This window comes from Oncorhynchus clarkii, chromosome 27, assembly GCF_045791955.1.
Source record: "Oncorhynchus clarkii lewisi isolate Uvic-CL-2024 chromosome 27, UVic_Ocla_1.0, whole genome shotgun sequence".
Taxonomy (NCBI): Eukaryota; Metazoa; Chordata; class Actinopteri; order Salmoniformes; family Salmonidae; genus Oncorhynchus; species Oncorhynchus clarkii.
In genome coordinates this window covers 3416155-3436376 of record NC_092173.1, presented here as the reverse complement: position 1 = coordinate 3436376, position 20222 = coordinate 3416155, and the positions used below count along the sequence as shown (strand labels likewise).

Sequence of the window (20222 nt, the reverse complement as noted above, 5' to 3'; positions counted from 1 at the left end):
TAGATGAGCAATGAAAAATAAGGTGTGATCCACAGCCGGCAGTCATACCCATGACCAAAGATGACAATGATAATGATGATAATAATTGTTATTTTCATGGTTGCTCATTTAATAATCAACTTTTTTTTTTTGCACAAAATGCCGACAGGCTTTTGATACATATTTAAAACAATTACACAATTACTGAGAAATACCAATTAGCCTGAATGGTGCCAAAAATTCAAATGACTCAATACTCTCCAACTGCAGAGGAACATCCTTAGATGCAAAATGCGGAGAGACGGTGAATAAATGTACACACGGTGTGCTCTAATTACTTCAGCCACAGAAAATAACAACCATTATTGCTACTGGATTGCAGGGATTTTTGGTCTTAACAAGCTACGTTATGGTTCTTTTATGATTATTTCTGTTTGTGCTGTCCATTGCCTCCCTTACTGGCAGGTCGGAAGCTTATAGCTCCATACCATCTCAATACGATCCTCTTAGCTCTCTGGTTACTCTGTACTGTATCTCACTCTTGTGCTGCTGATGGCAATCCGAGCTGCTGAAATTACCCAGGGGGGGGGGGGGCTGAGTTTGGGACACCCTGCGTATAGATGGCCTACCCTAGCTGTTTCTGAACGAGAATGATTCTAAGAAGTAGAACAATCTGCCATTGTTTACATGCTTGAGTCATGGTTGGTTTGTTTGGAGGTAGACTGTAGGCTTCAGCAGATGTCGCCCTGACAGATAGCTAGCTGTCTCCCATTATTTACGAAGAGCTCCATTGAATAGTTGAGACATCAACACACTTGTACTGTAGTCTGCCAATACACCATGGCTTATGTTATGCATACCTTCAGTTTCGATAACAACAACCTTAAAATAATAGTACATTAGTTTTCCGGTGTGGTAGTCATTATGTCACATTGAAAGCTCATTTACATTGGGGTTTTCACATGTCAATCATTTAATTGTTTTGGAATTGGAATTTGTAACCAACAACTAGAATTATATGGTATAGCTAGAATGATATTCCCACTTCGAGTCCCTTTTTCTGAGTGTGTCAACTGCCAGACTTTTCTTGTGAGCAATAATCACTGAAAGGAAAGGAGATGGAGGAGGCAATTAAGTCCAACAACCTATAAAAGGTATGGTCCACTTATGATGGTGCAGATTACAGTCTTCTGGTGTATCTGGTCATTAAGGGGCTGTCGATGTCAACATAATGGAGGGGTGTAAAGTGTCCGACCAGGAATGAGCATGTTATGTATTTCACGGCATGTGTGATATGTTCGGGCAAAGGAGACAAGGGGAGAAGAGGGAGGATGCGAGGAGTATGCAATTGAGATCTTCCCATGATAACCTTCCCTACTGTGCAAATGCCTGTATAATCTTCAGTTGGCCTTTAGTCCCTTTGAACTCTTATCCTAAGCTGATCAAAACGTCATACATCTTGCGTCACACTTGATTGAAATGTATCCTGACAAACCTTATTTAAACAAATGGTCCATGGTGAAATCCTCGCCTTATCGTAAGCAAGCAGTCTAGGTTATTTTGGGTGCTTAGAAGCAGAGATCCTTTCTCCCCCTCTATCTCTCTCTCATCCACTGCAGGATTATAAAGAGACAATGCTCCCCTGGGAGACGTTTTACTCCTTTAGTCAGAGTCAGGCTAAATTGTCAAAGCTCTCTCCACACACATATGCACACGCGTGCGCACAACCATGCTCACAGGCATACACACACATTCATGTGGATGTCCTCTAAGGTTACTTCTGCATGGCAAGATGAAGTATCACAGGTACAGTAGTGGTACGTGGGTAAAATCACCAGGGAAGCCAAGCCAAGAAAAAATTCCAGATTTAATTCCATTGCTGTTTGCTCTATAACCTGTTAGTTCATATGCCGTGACACCATTATATACACAGTTGAAGTCGGGAAGTTTACATACACTTAGGTTGGAGTCATTAAAACTCTGTTTTTCAACCACTCCACACATTTCTTGTTAACAAACTATATGGGAAGTCGGTTAGGGCATCTACTTTGTGCATGACACAAGTATTTTTTCCAACAATTGTTTACAGACAGATTATGTCACTTATAATTCAGTGTATCACAATTCCAGTGGGTCAGAAGTTTACATACACTAAGTTGACTGTGCCTTTAAACAGCTTGGAAAATTACAGAAAATAATGTCATGGCTTCTGATAGGCTAATTGACATAATTTGAGTCAATTGGAGGTGTACCTGTGGATGTATTTCAAGGCCTACCTTCAAACTCAGTGCCTCTTTGCTTGACATCCTGGGAAAGTAAAAATAGCCAAGACCTCAGAAAAGAATTGTAGACCTCCACAGGTCTGGTTCATCCTTGGGAGCAATTTCCAAACACCTGAAGGTACCAGGTTCATCTGTAAAAACAATAGTGCGTGAGTATAAACATCATACCGCTCGGTAAGGAGACGCGTTCTGTCTCCTAGAGATGAACGTATTGGTGCGAAAAAAGTGCAAATCAATCCCAGAACAACATCAAAGAACCTTGTGAAGATGCTGGAGGAAACAGGTACAAAAGTATCTATATCCACAGTAAAACGAGTCCTATATCGATATAACCTGAAAGGCCGCTCAGCAAGGAAGAATCCACGGCTCCAAAACCGCCATAAAAAAGCCAGACTACGGTTTGCAACTGCACATAGGGAAGATCTTTCACGCCCTGGCCATAGAGGTTTTTATTCTCTATTTTGGTTAGGCCAGGGTGTGACTAGGGTGGGCATTCTAGTTTCTTTATTTCTATGTTTTCTATTTCTTAGTTTTTTTGCCGAGTGTGGTTCCCAATCAGAGGCAGCTGTTTATCGTTGTCTCTGATTCGGGATCACATATAAGTTGTCATTCTGCTTTTGGTGTTTGTGGGATCTTGTTTTTTGTTAGCTCTGTGAAGCCTGCAGAACGCGGCGTTCGTTATTCTTTTGTTGTTTTGTTTGGTGTTCTGAGTAAATAAAGAATTATGAACACTTACCACGCTGCACCTTGGTCTCTTTCTGACGACAAACGTTACAAGATCGTCCTCTGGTCTGATGAAACAAAAATGGAACTGTTTGGCCATAATGACCATCATTATGTTTGGAGGAAAAAGGGGGAGGCTTGCAAGCTGAAGAACACCATCCCAACCGGGAAGCACCTGGGGTGGCAGCATCATGTTGTGGGGGTGCTTTGCTACAGGAGGGACTGGTGCACTTCACAAAATAGATGGCATCATGAGGGTGGAAAATTATGTGGATGTGTTGAAGCAACATCTCAAGACATCAGTCAGGAAGTTAAAGCTTGTTTGCAAATGGGTCTTCCAAATGGACAATGACCCCAAGCATACTTCCAAAGTTGTGGCAAAATGGCTTAAGGACAACAAAGTAAAGGTATTAGAGTGGCCATCACAGAGCCCTGACCTCAATCCTATAGAAAATATGTGGGCAGAACTGAAAAAGTGTGTGCGAGCAAGGAGGCCGACAAACCTGACTACATCAGCTCTGTCAGGAGGAATGGGCCAAATTCACCCAACTTATTGTGGGAAGCTTGTGGAAGGCTACCCGAAACGTTTGACCCAAGTGAAACAATTTAAAGGCAATCCTACAAAATACTAATTGAGTGTATGTAAACTTCTGACCCACTGGGAATGTGATGAAAGAAATAAAAGCTGAAATAAATCATTCTCTCTGCTATTATTCTGACATTTGACATTCTTAAAATAAAGTGGCGATCCTAACTGACCTAGGACAGGGAATTTTTACTCGGATGAAATGTCAGGAATTGTGGAAAAACTGAGTTTAAATGTATTTGGTTAAGGTGTATGTAAACTTCTGACTTCAACTGTATATGCCAGTTCACAGGTAAAAGATGTACAAAAAGATACATGTTCGGCTCCACAAGTAACTACCTACAGGTTCCAGACAACGATTGTCCAAATGACTGACTATTGTGCACAGATTGACAACGATAGCGGGAAGAAAGGAAGAGAGAAGAAAGAAAGAAGAAAAGTGCTTGAGAGACATGAAATCTCTCAACAATTATCTCAGTGTGCGACACGTTCAGTCAAAGGACCATTAACTGTGAATGTGGTACTAGATCTGGGCGGGTCCCCTTGGACATTTAGTCAGAAATACTAGCTTTAGTTTAAGCCTTGGCGCAAACAGATGTTTGGGGACAATGACAGACCTGCGGTGTGTAGGGAACAACATTTTCCCAGAGTTGAAGTGCAGAACCTCTCTTTTTGTGATTGTAGTCGAGAAACGTTTCAAGAAGATCTAAATGTTAGACTACACAGTGTGGCTTAGAGTGTGTATAGTTTAAATAGCTTTTGAATTGCAGTTTGGAATTTTCCCCCAAACTGGTACAAAACCTTACTGTATAACCTTCACTGTGGGCTTTGATACAGTAATGGTCCAATCAAATAGGTTCTTACTAAAGGTTTACATCTGGAAATAGCATGTACCCATTTTTATCATAACGGGCATTCATTCATTAAAAGGTTTAGTGTTGTTAAATCAATAATATCTCTGTAATTACTTCTGTGTGTGATTCATAGTCTCTATAGGCTCTCCTTTCATCATTTTGTCCTTGTTCTCTCTCAGATTGAACCGTCCTACACACAGTTTGAGTTTCACGTTTCAAGTTTTAATGTCACATGGACAGATACGGTGAAATGCCTTTCTTGCAAACTCAAAACCCAACAATGCAATAATCAATAACAATGTAAACTAGAAAAAAACCACACGAGAAATATGAAGAAATGTAAAGAACACAATAAGTAAGTAAGCATACTATTTACAGGGTAGGGCTGACCCCATTTAGTCGACTGGTCTCAGTGGTCTAATCCATTGCGGAGGCCATTGGGATGGCACAGTCCATCACTCTAAGACATGATACTGAATTGCACTAATGGTGCAACACTAATAAATCTAATGTTATTTTAGAACAAATGCGCTTTCTCCCATGTTGGAGACGGTCGCTGTCCGCGCCCTTGCAACAGTCTTCAGTAGAATTGGCACCTATGTTGCTATGTGCATGATATCAAAGTACACCAGCATATTGGGATTGAGAACAATGTGGCGGAGGCAGCGGCAGCAGGGATGAGGAAACAGCCCTTGCCTTAGCCTAATTGTCTAAGACAATTGAGTAGAGAGGAAACCCCAACTTAATTAGATCTATAATCAATAGCCTCACTGTTAAATGTGCCTGGCTTTATAAATCATCCATATATATCTACAGAAATAAGACAGATCTCGCTTCTGTTGCCTGTTTGAGTGTTTGTTTAATAGCCTACTGATTCCGTGAGCACCAACCAAGCCTTGTGCAACGGAAGAATGCCGAATAAAGCAGTTTCACAGATTTGGTTGTTTTTAATCTTCGCTACACTGTAATAAAGGCTTTCCATTTTTTTTCCCCGTTAGAACAGACTGGTATTACTTACAATTGATTTAGTGTTGTTTACACTGTTCCAAACAGTATAATTTTTTTTGTAATCTCACAGCACCGTCACACATAATATGCCACCTCCTTTTTCTTCATCTCCTTCTTATTGTTATTATTACAATTATTATTATGATCATCATTGTAATAATAAGTAATGTCGTTATCATTATTAGGTTTTTTATAGTAGCCTTGTATAACCACCATCAAGCTTTTGGCCTAAGAGCGCGTCCTGTTTAGTCTTAATAGCGTAACTTCCTTAGGCCTATATTTCAAAATATAGGCTACTGTGTCTATCAATCAACCAATCATTAATTAGTTCATGCAGTCACACAGCATATGAGACATTCATGTTTTGAAATGCAATGAAGCATTTTAGTTTGAAAATTATATAACAAAGGGAGCTTTGTATAATTTGCCTGAACAAGAAATAAACCGCAGTTCGCGAATGCATGCAACTGTTTTTAGTCTGCTGTAATAAAGGCTTTATATTTTTCATTAAAACAGACTCTCTGGTACACTTATTTATTATGTGTTGTTTACACTGTTTCAAATGGTCAGAAAAATAATCAGGAACTGTTTGGCAGACATAATGCTCACGCAGTGCTTGCTCCTATACCCTTCTTTATCTGGATCTCCAGTAGTTTCCACGACTAAGTCAAATATCTTCCACAGATCTGACTTCCCCTTTCCCCCCTGAGCAACCAGTAAACATTCACCCCCTTTCGAGTTTCTTTGTCACGTCGTCCGCATCCATTTTGCTGTCACGTGTTACTGTGTTCGGAGTTTGTTATAACCAATTTATTGATGTGATTGTGATAGGCTGTAGGTCCGCCCTATTGGTCACATGCATGCGGTGCTTACATGTCTCACGTAAAGAGAGCATGGGTTGGGGAAATAGGGAATTTCATTCCTAAACGAATTAGGGATTTGTAGGCATACTGTGTAAGAAACTAAATGGCTGAATGTACATTGCAGCTTCAGCACAGACAGTGCAATAAACACTTGCTGTGCCGTGGTGCCTTTTCGCAACAGTAGGGAAGAGAGCGAGACAACGTGCACCAGTCACACAGGCACTCAATGTCATTTTTTTTAACACTGTGTGACCATCGGGCTCTTTCTTGAGTTATTTGTGTGTCTTAATTATTTAATCAAACAGTGTGCTTAAAGCGTCAGACAAGATCAGTGTATATGTAGTTGATTTCAGTCAAACACATAGGGTGTGTCTGTATATATACATATGCAAAAAATTATTTTAAACATTTCAACCAATCAATTGGTTGAAAGAAAAGGATGACTCTTGGCCAACCAAGTTTTTTTGGGTCGGGGACAGCCCTAATACAGGGTCAGTTCAAATACCATATTTGCTATGTGCAGGGATACTGGAGTGATGTACTGTAAGTAAATATGTATAGGGGTAAGATGACTAGGCAACAGGATATGAGATAAAGAGAGTAGCAACAGCTTGTATGTGAGTTGGTGTGTGTGTGTGTGGAGTCAGTATAAATGTAAGTGCATATTATGTGTGAGTGAGAAGATGGAGTGTGTGTGAGTGTGCAATAGAGACAGTGCAAAATACTGAAATAAAAGGTCAATGAAGATACAAGGTCAACTCAGATGGTCAGTGTAGCTATTTTGTTTAGATCTGAAAGACCACTAATGACCTTTTAGATATGAGGGACTACGCTGTTCTGTTTTTTTTTTTTACATCTTTGGTGTGGAGAGCACCGTGGCATCAAGTATCAAGATTTCTTTTGGCATCAAGATTTTCTTCCAACATTGCAAGACAATTGAGCGAGTTTTGATGTACAAGTTGCAAGATGCAATGAATTTACCATAGAATTCTGGGTATTTATTGAATTTGCATTGGGGAAAGCAGAAACAAACATGGCAAAAGGGAAAGTTTAAAAGTTAACAAAGGGAAAACCATCTTAGAAAAGCGCAACTTTTAAAGGGAGATGTATTGTGGCAGCATGACTACATACACAAATTAAACTCTTTAGTTAAAAAATAAATAAATAATAATATTCACAAACCCATGGCAAACATCTCAAACAGGTTGAAGGCAAAATGGTAAATAAATGTATGTCATTCTCTGTCTGCTAGCTGCTTCAGCTAGGGCTTTACCTACAAGCATGAGCTTCACCTGGGTCTCCTATGCAGACAGCTGAGTAGGAAAGTAGGCAAAGGACCTCACCAGAGACATGGCTTGTTGTTAGGAAAGAGCATCCCCACAACCTAATGAGGCAGTTGGAGGCTTGTTAACGTCCCCCTTCTCTGCTTCCTCCAACAGACAGATGCTCCACAGCTTCCCACATTACTTTATTTGAGTAGCTAGTTGCTAACATCAGTAGAACAACTACCTCGTTTCTAGTACATTCTGATAGCATGTCTGGGCATGCCTAAAGATAGGATTGTTTTTTTTAGAAGGTTATTGGTTCCCAATGCTTACATTGCAGTTTATGGATGGACATATAATCTGAGTCAGTTCAACTGGTGTGAACTTTGATTGTTGTCTTCTTGAACCCATCTGGAGGTTCGTAAATATTTCGTTAGTAGGTTTCTATCAAAAGTGCAGGCCTTTTATTCCTATATTGTCTTCTCACAAATATGGTCAAAATCAAAATGTTGCTGTCAGTGTATAGGAATGTTTACTGGCTTTTCCTGGGGCACACGTTGTATCAATCGTGAGTAATGTAAAGCATTCATACGAGCATTTTTCTTCCTCAATGTTTGCAGCATTCACCAGTGTTAGCAACTCGAACAGGTAAACAAACAATTGCCCCAGCTGTAAAATATGTGACCTGCGAATCTCTTCCATAAACATTTTATAGGGTGATGAAGTGATACTTCATGCTCAACATATCAAAGGGAGGTTTGTTGATGTTGTGAAACGGTCATTTGAATCACTCCCTCAAAACATCCCCTTAAACAGTTTGCTCACCCATATCACGACCACCTGTACACAGGAATACCTCTTGGATCCGAATCGATTCGTGAGCCATACGCTTTTGGACCTTGGAAGAGCGTCATTGAAATTGCAGGTCGTATTTTAGTTCGAGCCTGAGAAATGCGGAATTATTATCCCCATCCTTGTGGATATCGGGGCCCTACTGTTTTAGAAAATGTTACGGTGAATTAATTTTGTATCTGGAACAGCTTCTATTATTTTATTAACTCGATCAATTCTCTATTTTTCAACATTTTTCGTTTAACATTTTATCTGGGAAAAGTTCCAAACAGAAATAGATTCACATTTAGGGGGCAAGGATGGTAATTATTCTTAGGGGTGTAACTATTGAAGGAAATAATTGCAGTAAGGAGATAAAGAAGAAGATAAAGGGAAGAGACGCTGTAAGTGCTACTGTATGCAGGCCAGGGAGGGCTTTCTCTTCTCTGCACAGTGGAGGTACAATAACCCTGCTTAGAAAATGGCTAAATGATGACTACCTACCCAAAGCATGTCAGTAGGTAGTCAGACCGAGGCAAAATGGGTACATAATGACTATATAGGACAAGGGCGGACTGGAACCAGAAATCAACCCTGTCATTTCTAACACCCATTTTATTACTTGAGGCCCCCACACAGTTAATTATTTTTTCATTCTGCTGAGAAGAAAAAAAAAGATCAGCCCATATGGCATTTGCCCTAACTGCCCTGCAGCCAATTTGTTTCTGTGAAAAAGACTGCGTTCTGTGTTTGTTTATGCTGTACTGTGAAATTCAAATGTGCATGGGTCAAAGTGTACGGAGGCTTCCCTCTCCACATTACCTACAATACTTATGTGTCAGTCGGTACTTTGACCGTGACAACAGATGCCAATCAAGGATTCACAGCCTGTAATTGGCTAGTTGCCATCGATGACTTCGACCAAGCATCAAAGAGGCCTACAGCAGATAGAAAACAAATTTAAAAAATAGCTGCTATCACCGAATAAGATCAAAACTTTTACTCCAGATTGACAGAGGTGGTATCTACTGGAGGTTTCTCCCAGTCTCAGACACTTGTATTCCATACACACACACAGACAGACAGACAGACAGACAGACAGACAGACAGACAGACAGACAGACAGATATTCCAATCATCATCTTCCATCTAACCTTCAGTCAGCTGTGCTGCTATGGGAGTATGACGTAGGCTATGCAGGGCGTATTGATGCTTGTGGCTAGATGGGGGTTGTTGAGTGTTCATCCAGGTCTGCACTTCAGGACAGGTCACCTGCTCATGGATGATGGAAGTGAGGGTTATAAGGTCAGCTTATGATTGGATATGGAGTAATTTGATGTCATACAATGCCAGAGAGAAGACACTAATAACCTCTCAGTGAGCTGGCAGACAGCGAGATAATAGGCTATTGTGTAATGTGTGTTTCTTATAAAGGTTTTCAGCAATACAGTTCAATAGGATGTATGATATTGTATCTCTGTGGTTTCCAGCCTGTGTTTTTTAATCATTCTGTAAATCCATGGATTGTCAATCGTCATATCTGACTTGGCTTATTCATTTGAGCTCCTAATGGAGCATAAGGCCTCAATATCTGGTTATACCTTGACGCAATACAAACTCCACTAGTTTCCCCTGTGTGACCTGCAGGAGTATCCCTCCGCCTTCAACTTCTCAGCTGAGCTCGATATGTCTCCAAAACGTTGTATACGATTGGGCGATAGCTAGCCGTTGCTCCTATTTCGCATCTTGGGATAAAGCGTACGTGGGTATAAGGATAAGGCTGGTACAGCCCCAGTGAGCACTGCGAGGACAACCAGTTCCGACACAAGCTTTCAGGACAGCAGTGAGAACAATCTCACATAAATAAAGAATTGGAGCGGGCAAATAAATGAGCTCAGACAGCACAGGGCATCTGCGGGGTAAAGGCACAGGCCTGTGTCCCCGGGGCAATGCTTTCAGATAGGCAGGAGGCAGGAGCACGTGACGAAAGGAGCGAGAGAAGGGAGATAGGAACCCCATGAAGAAAGTTCCTCGTGTACAGTGCACACCGTCTTAGAAACAGACGGCATTCACGCAGACACGAATGCACGCACATGCACACACACTCGCCCCCCCCAAAAAACGCAGACGCGCATAGAGAGATAAAGACAATCATGTAAATGCGCAATCATCAATAATGTATTTTATCTGACACACACACGCACGCACGCACGCACACACACAAACACATAGCTCTTGTAATTAAAGCTGAATATGTAAATTCTCTCCCTTTTTCTTTGTCTCCATTTCAGGGCCCGTTCTCGGCCTTCGTCACTCACAGCTAATGGATGTCCTCACACAGTATGCCTACAATGAGAGTTTCTGGGACAATGGGAATGGGAGCTTCAATGACACGGAGAGCGGGCAGAAGCACCCGTACAATTACTATGCCATGCTCCTGACGCTGCTCATCCTCGTCATTGTCTTTGGCAATGTGTTGGTGTGCATGGCCGTGTCCAGGGAGAAGGCCCTCCAGTCCACCACCAATTACCTGATCGTCAGCCTGGCCGTGGCTGACCTGCTGGTGGCCACCTTGGTTATGCCCTGGGTGGTCTATCTAGAGGTAGGTTACCTACACACCCACCCATGCTCTTTCATTGGCAGAAAGGCTTAAAGCTAAAGATACAGTGTTTTTTTTTTTTTTTACCCTACCTGGAGGTAGGCTACCTGTACAGCCAGGCACCTTTGTCATTTTCTGAAAGGCTTAAAGGTGCGGTGTAGTTTACTTTTCCCATGAAGTTGCACAGCAAATTGCGTACATAATCATAGCTGAAGCAAAACAGGTTGTTTGATTACACTTATGCCAATCAGGGTTCCTTTTACCCTTCCTCTTTGATTTGCCCTTGCATTGACCCTCCCACTGAGTCCTCCAAAATGAAAACCGTTAGGGCCACATTGTTGATCTGAAAAAGGATAGATTCAAAGTTCTTCTTTATTAATGGTTTGGTTATGGAACGACTTTCCCAAGGTGTCTGTCATTGAAGCATTTAGCATTATGCAAACAGAAGCCTGATTGTTTTGACGAGAAATTGTAAATGAAAGGATAAAGGCAACAGCTATAAAGTGCTGGAACAATGTGAATGCAATGTGTGTCTGTTTTCATTGTGCATCTTCTCCACATAACTGGTTAAATATATTCATTTGAACTAGATTAATTCTAAATACATTTAAATATATATTTAAAAAAATGTACGACATGGCTTTAAAGTGCACGAGAAATAATAGCTCTGGCGTAAAAAAAATGGTGCCAATTTACCACGCAACAAAATATTCAAGTTTAAATCCATCAAACAGTTTTTCCCTGTCAACAAGGACATATCTTGTAAGTAATTATGGTTCCATGCAATGTAACTGTGGAATTTAATAGATAAGATCAGCATCAGCATTAAATTGTGGGAAATAGCATTGCATATTATAACTGACAGTTTAACGAGTCCCTCAATAAAAAAAGTAATCGCTCTAGCAAATAGGCCGTAACGTTGATACTGTAGACAGGAGGTCAGACAATTAAGTTTGAGCCAAGTGAGGAAATTAATAAATTTGCACCATGAAAATAAATGGCGCTGTACCTACGAAGCTATCTAGCGTAGTATCTGGAGCAGCAGTCCTGGCAATGTCAATGTAAAACGTATGTACCCATTCCCCAGCTATACTGTAGCTAGGCTAGACAACATCGGTGAATTATTATGTATTATCTTGTGATGTGACTTTTAAAACTGTCTTGTGTGATCTAGGTGTGTGCTGTGAAGAACCACGTAAGGTTGAATCAATGCCCAGTGACATTTGCGATGTAAAACAGCAGAACGGTAGCCTTGGGCAGCAACACCATCAACCTCAGTCAAGCAAATCAATTGAGAGCAGGACTTAGAACAGGTTTAGGATGTTATATTTGACCATGGTCTTTGGCCAGTGAAATGAGAGGCCATCCAAGACTGCAGTGAAATAATCATCCTGTGTGTGTATCAATGAGCCTGCCTCCTGATTACCAGGGGTATCAAATTACACTAAAATCTATAAAGTCTGTCATGTGCTTTGGAGAAAAACTGTGACTTGATCTCTTCGTCTAGCATCGAAGAAAATCAGAATGATTCTCCTGCGCTTTTTACATTAAAACGTTTTTTTTTTCTTTTGTCATTTAGCAGATGCTCTTATCCAGAGCGACTTACAGGAGCAATTAGGATTCATTGCCTTGCTCAAGGGCACATCGGCTCAGGGATTCAAACCTTCGGGTAGTGGCCCAAAGCTCTAAACCGCTAGGCTTCTTCTGACAAAAGGTTGAGAAATGCCACATACAGTAGGCTAACTCGTTACACAACCTTTCCACAGTGACCCTCAGCTCTCTTCAAACAGGCCTCTCAATTGTATTACAAAGGATACCAAGTTTAAGGTCATGTGTCAATTAGTACACTCTCAACAAGAAGTTAAGGATATAACGAATGAGCTTTGAATGGTTTGTTGTGCACCAATCCCATTCATTTTGTCCTACAGACTAATAGTAGCATAACCAGCCTTTGGAAATGGCACAAATTAAAATGTGTGCCTCTTACACAGTAGGCTGCAGCTTGGCAACATTATAAGGGATTATTGTTAACATGAGAAGAAGCACTGCCTTCAAGTGAAATGGGTGGATTTGCGTTTGTTTGGATGATTCACACTCTTGAAACATTCAATTTCTAGCGGAGAAAATAGATGTTATGTAGGATTATGCTTTGACACAACAAAAATAAGCACATTGATCTTTTGCTATTACAACGTCATGTTCGGATTATCGTCCCTCTCCCAGGAAACCATTGCAATTTGCTGCGAGACCATTATCTATTTTTTTTTCTCATTTTGGTGAGATCTTGTTCAGGTAGTCCAATAACAAGCCGTGGTAATGTGCTGGTCACAGTCTGCTGCAGGAGCACTGTTGCCCTTTCTTGCTAAACGCTAAATTTGCATTAATTATGAATACGTTTTGCCTTCATTCGACCACGCCAAATGTGGTATATTGAGAGCCTCTTCTTGGCATATGCTAGATGACCTTAGGTCTTGAGATGTTTATTGGCTTTGATGAGCAGCTGTGAGAGATGCTTAGCCTCTCTCCTCCCAGCCAGCCTCACAGTATGTTAAACAAAGTGTCTGTGCAGATAGCAAACGAAATGTTGGCATTTCTGAGAAAGTGCGATATCTAATGTACAATCTCAAAGCAAAATGAGAAAAACAAAACACCAGGACCAAATGAGAAAATGTGCATCGGGCCATTAACATAGCAATTGGGTTTCTTGCCGTGTTGCCTTTACGATGTCACCAATGTCAGGGCAGTCCTCCACTAACATCATGGTGGAGGTAGATATATGTTTCCAATAAGCCCTTACCATGATCCATGATGTCTGTGGGTGTTAGCCATGAGCTCCATTCCCACGAGTTAGGGAGGAGTGTTAATAGGCCGATGTGTGGAGCCTGGTATAGAGGAGCTTTCATTAGGCTTGTCAGATCATTCTTTAATCACTGGCAGGGTTGCAGACAGACAACCAGGAGCAAAGACACAACCCTCTTCAAGCCTGAGCTTGGCATAATTGATAACACACTGCCTCAGAACAGAGATTAATCAGACAGGTCTCTATGAGCCCAGCTTCGCAGCTCTGGCTGTTTTAAAAAAAGAAAAAGGTGAGATGCGGATAACTCTGTGCTTGACGACTCCAATAAAATTCAGTGAGAAACTGAGTGAGAAGCAAAGCACCACTCTCAGTAGTGGTGTAAGGGGAAACGAGGATCTGCCATGATAGGCGGGCTTTGAAGCGCACTGTCAGTCATGCAGGGATGTTATCTAGTAAGCTACACCACGAGAGCCCTGTTCTTGTGGAGAGTGGAGGTGGTTTGTTAATAAGAATGGGTTCCTCAGGCTCTTGAGAATGAAGAAGAAGCATATGCTACTCGGTATACGTAAAACATATTTCTCTCTCTGTTGTGAGTGGAAGGGTGAGGGCTTGGTGTGTGTGTTTGTAACCAGAGGACGAGGCAAGGCAAAACTCTCGCTAAAATATGTTCAAAATATGGCCAATGCGTTTCTATGGGCTTATTGTGGACCTAAGCTTGTCGCCTCTCTTCCCTCCTTTGGGACAACAACTCCCATGGTTAGGGCGGAGACATGTGCATCTCGTCATTATATGCAGCTCTCTGGTATAAATGGGAAAGTGCACACAGCACAGAAGGAGCGAAGGAGACGAGACTAAAAAGACAACATGAGAACAAGTGGACATAAAAGCTCATAAAAAAAAAATACAAAAAGAGGTTCTTGCGATACGGGTATTTGGAATATTGCACAAAAACATAAATTAGAATTAATCAAATTAATTTGATATTTTGCCCAGCCCTAAGCCATGGTTGACACAATAATGGGCAACTGGGCATTTTTATGACCCTAAGCATTATGGGATATTAATTCCTTAACTAACTCTTTCTTTATTTCGGCAGTTCTCTCTCTCTCTCTCTCTCTCTCTCTCTCTCTCTCTCTCTCTCTCTCTCTCTCTCTCTCTCAAAACATACATACAGTGCATTCGGACAGTATTCAAACCCCTTGAATTTTTCAACATTTTCTTACATTACAGCCTTATTCTGAAATGGATTAAATTGTCAGTTTTTGTCCTCATCAATGGGAGTTTCTCCCATTCCAAGCTCTGTCAGGTTGAATGGGGAGCGTCGCTGACCAGCTATTTTCAGGTCACTCCAAGGATGTTAGATTGGTTTCAAGTCTGGGCTCTGGCTGGGCCACTAAAGGACATTCAGAGACTTGTCCCGAACCCACTCCTGCATTGTCTTGGCTGTGTGCTTAGGGTCATTGTCCTGTTGGAAGGTGAACCTTGGCTCCAGTCTGAGGTCCTTACATAAACAGGTGTGTGATTTTCCAAATCATGTCCAGTCAATGGGATTTACCACAGGTTAAGGTCCAATTAAGTTGTAGAAACAAGGATGGTCCATTAAAACAGGATGCACCTGAGCTCAGTTTTGAGTCTCATAGCAAAGAGTCTGAATACATTTCCCAGAATTTCTATTAACCTATTTTCAATGTGTCATTATGGGGTATTGTGTGTGAGGAAAATGAGGCTGTACATGTTTTTATTTAATACATTTTAGAATAAGGCTGTAACATAACAAAATGTGGAAAAATTGCCCAACATCCACTAGATGTTGGAACATTGCTGCAAGGACTTGCTTTCATTCAGCTACAAGACTATTAGTGAGGTCGTGCACTGATGTTGGGCGATTAGGCCTGGCTCGCAGTCGGCGTTTCAATTCATCGCAAAGGTGTTCGATGGGGTTGAGGTCAGAGCTCTGTGCAGACCAGTCAAGTTCTTCCACAGCGATCTCAAAAATTATTTTCTGTATGGACCTCGCTTTGTTCACAGGGACATTGTCATGCTGAAACAGGAATGGGCCTTCCCCAAATTATTGCCACACAGTTGGAAACACAGAATTGTGTATTGTATGCTGTAGCATTAAGATTTACCTTCACTGCCGAGCCCGAACCATGAAAAATAGCCCCAGACCATTGTTCCTTCTCCACCAAACTTTACAATTGGCACCAATGTTCCCTCTCGCGCAGTAGCCCGAGACTGTCACGCAGCTCCCTCCGGGATTGCTGTGCAGAAATATCAGCCCACAGATAGACAAGCACGAGATTGAACTTCACTCTAGTTTCTAGAGCAGTGGTCACCAACCGGTTGATCTCCAAGGCATTCCTGGTCGATCGTCAAACATTTCTGTAAAAAACCCAATGATAAAGCCTTGTGTTCCTATTTTTTGTTGTTGTCTCAGGCGGTAGGTGCACCCCATTCAGCTGCCCTGCATCCCGGTAGGCGAACTGTTGCCATTACTAACCATTTCATGTGTCTCCTTCCCGGAGGGCCTAGAGAGCAAATCAAGCGCACTATAGACCTATAGCTGGCCTATCGGATGGCTGAGATGACCGTGTCTGTAGTAATGTAGCAGGCATGACAGAAAGCTACAGCGAAGTTGATACTGTGATATTTCTCAACTTTAAAACCAGACTAGAGAGAGACTGTCAATTAATACAACAAAGAGTGGCAGTTTTTACAAGTGAGTTCATGTTGAACTTCTTACTCAGCATTGAACCATAAAATGTGTGTTCTTCCTTTTTCCATGAGTAGGAAAGTAGGCTTGCGTTGTTATTATTATTAGGTATTTTTGAATTAATATCGAGGAATATTTCACTTTCTCTGTTCATTTGTGCATGAGGCAGAAATAATGAGGTGCGACTCGAGTTTTGCCATAAGCTGGAAGACGGTGACCCTTTTTGGCCAGTGTCAGTGGAGGAAAGGGAGAGCGGAGGGATGTTGAGAGGCAAACCCTCAGTCAGCTGCTCTCTCCCTCCACTGAGACTGACCGTCAGATGCAGGCACCATCAGCCCAATAAAATAAAAATACACTGAACAAAAATATAAACGCAACATGTAAAGTGTTTTTCTCAAATTTCAAGAACAAATAAAAAATCCCAGAAATAGGCACAAAAATAGTATTTCTCTCAGATTTTGTGCACTTATTTGTTTACATTCCTGTTAGTGAGCATTTCTCCTTTGGCCAAGATAATCCATCCACCTGACAGGTGTGGCATATCAAAAAGCTGATCAAACAGCATGATCATTACACAGGTGCAACTTGTGCTGGGGACAATAAAAGTCCACTTTAAAATGTGCAGTTGTGTCACACAACACAATGCCACAGATGTCTCAAGTTTTAAGGGAGCATGCTGACTGCAGGAATGTCCACCAGAGCTGTTAACAGAGAATTGAATGTTCATTTCTTTACCATAGGCACCCTCCAATGTCGTTTTGGAGAATTGGGGCTTAAGGAATGTATTTCAATTGACTGCTTTCCTTATATTGTCACGGGATTCTTCTGTTGAAGGAGAGGCGGACCAAAACGCAGCGTGGTTATTGTGATACATCTTTAATAAAGGTGAAAATAGAACAATATACAAAAACAAGAACCGTGAAAAAACGAAAACAGCCCTATCTGGTGTAACAAACACAAAGACAGGAACATACAAAGCAAACTATGGTCAGGGTGTGACCTGCAGGCGCACGGGTAGCTCAGGCGGCACTGGGCAGACTGGTGACTCTGATGGCGCTGGGCAGACGGGTGACTCCGGCAGCGCTGGAGAGGCAGGAGCACCTGTAAGGATGAGACAGAGAGACAGCCTGGTGCGGGGGGCTGCCACCAGAGGGCTGGTGCGAGGAGGTGGTACCGGATAGACCGGACCGTGCAGGCGCACTGGAGCTCTTGAGCACCGAGCCTTGCTCCCGGTCGCCCTGCCAGTGCGGCGAGGTGGAATAGCCCGCACTGGGCTATGCAGGCGAACCGGGGACACCATGCGCAAGGCTGGTGCCATGTAAGCTGGCCCAAGGAGACGCACTGGAGACCAGATGCGTAGAGCCGGCTTCATGGCACTTGGCTCGATGCCCACTCTAGCCCGGCCGATACGCAGAGCTGGTATGTACCGCACCGGGCTATGCACCCGCACTGGGGACACCGTGCGCTTCACAGCGTAACACGGTGCCTGCCCGGTCTCTCTAGCCCCCCGGTAAGCACAGGAAGTTGACGCAGGTCTCCTACCTGGCTTCGCCACACTTCCTGTGTGCCCCCCCCAATACATTTTTGGGGCTGACTCTCGGGCTTCCATCCACGCCGCCGTGCTGTCTCCTCATACCAGCGCCTCTCCACCTTCGCCGCCTCCAGCTCTTCTTTGGGGCGGCGATATTCTCCAGGCTGTGCCCAGGGTCCTTTTCCATCCAACTCATCCTCCCATGTCCAGTACTCCTCGCGCTGCTCCTGCTGCCGCTGCCTGTCACCACGCCGCTTGGTCCTGTTGTGGTGGGTGATTCTGTCACGGGATTCTTCTGTTGAAGGAGAGGCGGACCAAAACGCAGCGTGGTTATTGTGATACATCTTTAATAAAGATGAAAATAGAACAATATACAAAAACAAGAACCGTGAAAAAACGAAAACAGCCCTATCTGGTGTAACAAACACAAAGACAGGAACATACAAAGCAAACTATGGTCAGGGTGTGACATATATGAACACTAACTTAGTAAAATCTTTGAAATTGTTGAATGTTGTGCTTATATTTTTGTTCAGTATAAAAATTTAATTATTTAAATGTATGCTCATTCAACTGTGCTTCACAAGTAATACAACAACAGATCTACTACCGGTGTGATCTTATAGTCTACCTCAAATTTTCAGATGTCCCAAACAACAATGCATTGGCAGGGCAATTCAAGCAAAGCCAATATGCAGTGATAATTCATTGGGACTATAGATTACTGCACAAACCCCATTGCTATAGCACTGTTTTTAATTGGTTAATGTTGCATACGCTTACGTTTTTAAATCATGTTAAAAAAAATCTGAGCTGTAGATCTCGGCTTGCATTTTGACTCAAAGTGATCTTGACTCAGAAAAGGTTTGTGACCACTGTTCTAGAGTTTCTCTGTTAACACTATCAGCGTTTCCCTTTACTGTGGCAATTGTGATCGAAACAATGCAATATTAGCCACTGTTAATGCAACATACCAAAACAAAATGAACTACGCAAGAGATTTTGTTGTAGACAGAGTGCATCAGAGTAGGATTCTATTGCATTGACATGTACTACTCATCCCGTACTCTACACAGACTCATGCGGCATTAACAATCAGAGCTGCATTATGCATATATGCAAATAGACCATTGCCAGATCTGTGACATTTACTCTGAACTGGACTGTGTTTACAGCATGAGTGGTGTGAGTGCATGCGCTTGTTTTTAGATCAAAGCGAGAGCTGCATGAAGCCACGTGTTCACATTTTGTTCATATCCTTTGCAAGTTAGTGAGTTATTATCCCAGTTATAGATCATTTGTAGTCAGCAATAGGGGTGTGATTGCTTCTTACAAGAGCACAAAACATATACATTTCTAGACATCTTTTGAAAAGGGAGACAGGTAAAGAGCTTTTTATTGTCTTAAAGCGGCAGTGTATTTTGAGACAGTGTTGAATAAGATAAGTAGCCAATAGGCAGAGGATAGCATAATTTGTCTGATTCTCTGTTAAAATGGTATGGGAATAATGATGCATTTTATTTTGCAAAGTGGTTTCTTGCATCAAACAACACAACAACATTTTCAGTCACCTCCTTGTCAGAAGGACAAGTGGTTAAAGAGGTTAATGTCAAGCCCTGCATGTTTTTCAAAAGTCTCATGGAATATTTGTATTTATTTGTATTTCTATTTCACCTTTATTTAACCAGGTAGGCAATTTGAGAACAAGTTCTCATTTACAATTGAGACCTGGCCAAGATAAAGCAAAGCAGTTCGACACATACAACAACACAGAGTTACACATGGAGTAAAACAAACATACGGTCAATAATGTAGTAGGAAAATAAGTCTATTTACAATGTGAGCAAATGAGTTGAGAAGGGAGGTATAAAGGCAAAAAAAGGCCATGGTGGCGAGTTAAATACAATATAGCAAGTAAAACACTGGAATGGTAGATTTGCAGTGGAAGAATGTGCAAAGTAGAAATATAAATGATGGGGTGCAAAGGAGCTAAATAAATAAATACAGTAGGGGAAGAGGTAGTTGTTTGGGCTAAATTATAGATGGGCTATATACAGGTGCAGTAATCTGTGAGCTGCTCTGACAGCTGGTGCTTAAAGCTAGTGAGGGAGATAAGTGTTTCCAGTTTCAGAGATTTTTGTAGTTTGTTCCAGTCATTGGCAGCAAAGAACTGGAAGGAGAGGCGGCC

General features: G+C 41.9%; 1 protein-coding gene across 1 annotated transcript in view; it reads left to right on the top strand.

Annotated features, from left to right (window-relative positions):
• LOC139385652 (dopamine receptor D2a) overlaps window positions 1-20222 on the top strand; it is a 30084-nt gene that overhangs the window by 1690 nt on the left and 8172 nt on the right. Inside the window, exon 2 of the mRNA XM_071130892.1 lies at window positions 10683-10993. Within this exon, the coding sequence (XP_070986993.1) occupies window positions 10715-10993 (279 nt within the window). The 5' untranslated portion in view covers window positions 10683-10714. The remainder of the gene's footprint in view (window positions 1-10682; window positions 10994-20222) is intronic.